Source organism: Egretta garzetta, unplaced genomic scaffold, assembly GCF_000687185.1.
Source record: "Egretta garzetta isolate BGI_Z169 unplaced genomic scaffold, ASM68718v1 scaffold271, whole genome shotgun sequence".
NCBI lineage: Eukaryota > Metazoa > Chordata > Aves > Pelecaniformes > Ardeidae > Egretta > Egretta garzetta.
In genome coordinates, this window is record NW_009258669.1 from 6,894,874 (window position 1) to 6,900,237 (window position 5,364).

Genomic DNA, 5,364 nt, shown 5'->3' on the forward strand with positions numbered 1-5,364 from the left:
GTATGCTTACCTCTGCTGTGGTACAAAGCATAAGTCTGCACATCTTTATGTTTGTTTGCAGAAAGTATCAAAGACATATGAGAAGGGAAAGATCAGAAGAAAAGGAACAGTTCTACTTTTAGACCCTGCCAGTGCCCAGGTATGGCTCTCAAAAGCACCCTAGTTACTGAAAACCCAATGTGTGACTGAAGCATCTAAACAATATAGCTGATTCTGAGAATTATGACCTTTCACACACCAGCAGCAGGGTCCTCTTCAGAAAACAATGATGTGAAGAAATCCTGGTACTGGCATAAACCAAAGCAGACTATTCATCTTCACCTTGGGGAAAACACTCAGTCTATTATAAAACAGGGCTTATCGTATTTTTTCTATTCCTCACCCATGTTTCCACTTTGTTTTTATAGTGTGCTGCATCCTTCCACATTTACTAAAATTATTGAATAATCGTGCAAACCTGAACATAAGGTACAAAACAAATTCTTACTGTAGAGAAAACCAGGAGTATTCCTGGATTTCACAGACACAGAGTAAGATCTTGATTTTCTTGCATAGAAAATGGTTTGCGCAGTCTGCAGTTACCACCCAGAGCTTCTAAGTGTCCTGATTCACACAGTAAAATAAGTTGCTGAATAGAAGAAGGCTAAAAGTGGGACAAGGCCTACACAGACAATGTCCACACTATCTTCATACCTGTGTTTCAGTCTGGACTGGACTTCTCAAAACCACATGGATCAAACTGCATAGTCTGTACCAGCTAGAGCTCAGTTGAGAGCCAATCTATACCTGTGCTCAAGTTTTCACACCTGGAGAGCCAGCTGACTCACTTCACTGGGCCCTAAGTTAAGACAGCCGTGCAGACCAAGCCACAGCATAAGGAGACCCTTGACTATTTCTTAGTTTCTTTGAAAAACAGGCAATTGTCACATTAGAATAGGACAGGGCAAAAAGCAAGGAGCCAGAAGACAAAGTAGTTTCTAACCTGTGTGAAGTCCGGATCCTGAGAGGAGTTCTTGAAATCTCTTAGCATTCCCACAGCCTCCAGATACTTTTTTGTGCACATAACTTTCTCTTTATCACGGCCTAAGGTGAAAGCCAGATACAGTAAAAACAAAATGCAAATGAAACTGAGGAACTACTATATGACAGAAAAAGAAAAAAAATGTATAGCAGGCTATTTCACTGTTCACACTGTACATTGCACTACAAGACCCTTTCAGCACAAATATTATTAGAGACTCACTAGAAACAAAGCAACTAAGCAGACTTAGTGGCTTTTGCAGAACAAAAACTTGTGATCCTGCTTCTGTCATCTGGACAAACTAGGTTTGGGCAGGGCTAAGCAGGCAGTTAGCTGCAAAACAGTCTAAAACTCTTCTCTTCCTGAACATGGACCCTAAGAGCCAGAAACTGCCTGAATAAGCAAGTATGGATAAAAAAAGCACTCAAGCTCAGAAGGTTCTGCCTAATTCAGCCCCATTGCTGACTACAGCATCTAGACCTGGAGTCCCTGCTTTCAATTACACCTTTAACTCGTTCTCTTCTTAACTCACCAGTTTGTATCAGGTACCCAATGCTAATATCATCCACTGGGAAATAGGCAGCTGTTGCTCCATACTCTGGACACATATTGGCAATAGTGGCTCGGTCAGCAATTGACAGCTGGGCTACACCAGGACCAAAAAACTCCACGAATTTACCCACGACTCCAACTTGGCGAAGGTGCTGTTACAAAAATACAGTACCTGTGTCATTGCTAGATGTCAAACGACCTGAACATGTATGTTATGAAGTCCAGCTTTTGACTTCAGAGAAACCTTTTTCAAAGGTTTCTATAGCCATTTGAAATGAGGAACCTTTGATAAAGTAAAACACAAAGATGAGGACACAGAGAGGTAAAGTTTCAATAGTAAGGTACAACACAGGGATGTATTCCCTCTAAACTGGCTGCTCTTCTAATTTAAACTAGAGTATGTCTTTGAACAACTGTACTTTTCTCAACATGACATCCTAAGGAGAGAACAGTGTGGTATCTTTAGCCAGCAAACCCAGAAAGATTGGGAATCAAACTGTAAATGACTGAACACACACAACACCTGGATGAAGTCATAAAAGCTTGTTGCCTTTCCCCATTTGGAGGTTCTCTCTAGAGACAGCATCCCATGATGAACATGTGTACCAGATTTCTGACCTCAAACAACATCAATGCTGACCCAGTAACTCTTAATTCAGTCACAATCCAGAGTGAATAAACATACTATGAACATATGACATGTCAGCCAAACACCCGCAGATCAAAGAAATCAGACTGCAGCGCTTACTGTTTTCAGGTTTTACATTGCCTTATTTTAAGTGGCGACTTCAAAAAGAGAAAGTCATCATGTTTCTTTTGAGGCAGTAGGAAAACAAGGTCCTTTTACAAGTACTGTTGTTGCAAAACAGGTCTGCACATGAGAATTTGAACAGGCCATGAGGTATCAGCTCTCTGTTCTACTTTGTCCGGCTTCTGGACAAAACAGATTCACCTAGCAAGTTTGCAGTTGCCCTTGGGCAGCTGATTCCAGCCCACACAGAGTGATAAAGCTTAAAAAAGTCCAAAATGAATACATGGAAGCACATACAGGGCTCCTAAACATGCAGTACAGTGGCTCTGTCCTACAGAACATGCATATCTACCAGCAGTAATGGCAAAAGAGCAGACATGTTCATTACCTTGGTAATGGTGAGCACAATGTCAGTGGATGTTACCAGTGGCTGAGGGTTTCCTAGCAGCTTATAGCCAACCACCTCAGGAAGCACCATGCTGATTGGCTGGCCCAACATCACTGCTTCTGCTTCAATGCCACCAACACCTGTATGCAACAGGAGTATACAATCCAACTATTCAAAGAGATAGTAGTATGTCAAAGATAAACCCACAAAGTACAATTGACTGATGATTACTCAATTTAAGGTGTGAAAGGGGAGAGAAGGCAGACAGCCAGAGGGCTTAGTATTCTGTTAAGAGGCACTCTTAACCTTGCTTCAGTTTCTGAAAGGTTGAGCTTTGTAATTTCTTTCCCTTCCATACTTTCATCCTTGTTCCTCAGCCATTAGATAGGGTATTAGGTAAATCTAAGTAACTTACATGGAGGATGCTTGGCTTTTACAATAACAGATGTAGAAGTTTTATTTAGTGACTTAAACATGTAATGCATAAACAAAGAACGACTGACATGGTACTGAACATTGCGTGCTGTGAACAAAAGGCATGCAGGCCATGACTATTGGTCACCAAATAAAAACTTAAAACATTATTTTGAAGGAAGGCGAGATTATGAGAGTCAAGAGCATAGACTGTTCTAAAGAATACTAACAGAAAAGGTACTTGTTAAGGAAGACATATCTTCCTTACATCTATTAAGTTTCAACAGGGCTTGGGCTTGTGTAGGTGGGAACCTTTGTGTAAGCACACCTTCAGTATTAGAGGAATGCAATTCAGGTGACTACTTCATTTTGCTAATTTAATACAGTAAAGTATCAAGATGTCATAGTCATATGCAAGCTAAAAAAACCATGATGTTTACTAGCAATTTGGCATTAGGCAGGAGTTCTATAACTTTCTGCCTGTAAAGAGTCCCTCTCATCTTTATCTTCCACTTGCAAACCTCCTTCTACCTTTTGTTTAGCTTACTTAAAACTGAGCTAGAATAAATTGCCTGTAATAGTTGTTTATGTATGCCAAACTACTACTCCTACCCTTTTTCCCACTTAATCCAATAATGGTTCTGAAAAATAATTTCCAATTTATTTTATGCAAAATTATATACCTATGTTAGTTAAAAAGATAATTCTGTCACAGATCCAATCATGTGACACCTTTCACTAGGTGTTGCATCATTTTTATACAGTCAAGTTAGTTGACATGACTGACAGGCTACCACAGACAGGCATGAAGCAAGTTCAGTATTACCAGCCACTAGGAAGAAACGCTGGGTCCAAGAGTATGCTTTGAGCATGTATGGTATGGACTATGCCCAGCCGTACTTTTCAAATTCTGGAGGCTACACTCTTCCAAGCAGCTATTGGTGTTGCAACATCATCTAAATGACAACTCCCTGTGTACGTGCAAACACATATAGAATAAAAAGACACACCTCTTATCCCAAGAGTGTCATGGTTTTAAATAAAGTGATCTTGTTTGCATTTGTATGCCAAGCCAAGGAATTCTTCCACCTCTGATAGAAAGTCTATTGACCAATATTGCTACAGTAGTATAGGTGAAGTAGAAAAACCACAATGTCCTACTTCTATCACACGTGGTATTCAGAACTTGACAAGCACCTTTGTGAACAACTAGCAAATGCTGTTTAAAAACACAATGTCTTCTGTAATTGTATGATACCTATTTCAATAGGGGTCCTATCACCATATCACAGGAAGATAGAAAGCTCAACTGAAGTTTTTGCTACCATGTGTGGGATAATTGCAAATACTTTCGTCTGACACCTACTTATTTAGACAATAATTCAAACACTGCGGTTTGCCACTACAAGCAAAAAATTAATTCCTTGTATTTATTTCTGTAACAAGTATGCTGCAGATTACTGGTATTAGGACATACTTCATAGTGGTGGGTTTGTTTTTTTTTTTCCCTCCACACTATGGCCTCTCTGGTCATATTTAACTCAGATTCAACTTTCAGCATCTTCAATTTAATAGAGCATTTGCAGTACTTTTTGACAAGGCAATACTTTGAAAGTAACTAAGAAACAAATGGATATGCAGCGATGCTTCAACTCCCTTGCCTTCCCAAATTACTAAGACACTTCCAGAACACTTATTTAATATTTTCCTTGCGATTTAAATGCAGAATAGAAAATATATAAACAAACAAAAAACCCCAAACCCAACAACACATGCACCAGAAATCTTCTGAGGCTGTTATCAGAACAGGGAGCTTAGTTACAAAGTCTTAAATAACTGCAAGAGACCTTATCAGGTTCCTTGAATCTGGTGTTAGTCTGCGTCTGTCTGGAATGGAGATAACTTCTTTACAGCAGCCCATATAGTGTCATGTTTTAGATTTGTGACCAAACCAGTGCTGATAACACGTTTTCACTATTGCTGAGCAGTACTTACACAGTGTCAAGGTCTTTTGCTTCTCACTCTGCCCCTCAGCAAGTAAGCTGGGGTGGGCAAGACACTGGAGGGGACAAAGCCAGGACAACTGACCCAAACTGAACAGAGACATTCCAGACCATATGATATCATGCTCACACTGATTGTCTTTGCATCTTTGCACCACTCGCTTTCGTTCCCTTCCCCCCCCCCCCCCCCCCCCCCCCCCCCCCCCCTCTTCTTCCCTTTTCTTTCTCTTTCTCT

The 5,364-nt window shown here is 40.3% G+C and overlaps 1 protein-coding gene across 1 annotated transcript in view; it reads right to left on the reverse strand.

The window, feature by feature from the left end:
• ACO1 (aconitase 1) overlaps nt 1-5,364 on the reverse strand; it is a 33,452-nt gene that overhangs the window by 12,842 nt on the left and 15,246 nt on the right. Inside the window, exons 7-9 of the mRNA XM_009648686.2 lie at nt 2,713-2,852; nt 1,554-1,725; nt 983-1,083 (exon numbers count right to left, since the gene is read on the reverse strand). Coding sequence (XP_009646981.1) covers nt 983-1,083; nt 1,554-1,725; nt 2,713-2,852 — 413 coding nt within the window. The remainder of the gene's footprint in view (nt 1-982; nt 1,084-1,553; nt 1,726-2,712; nt 2,853-5,364) is intronic.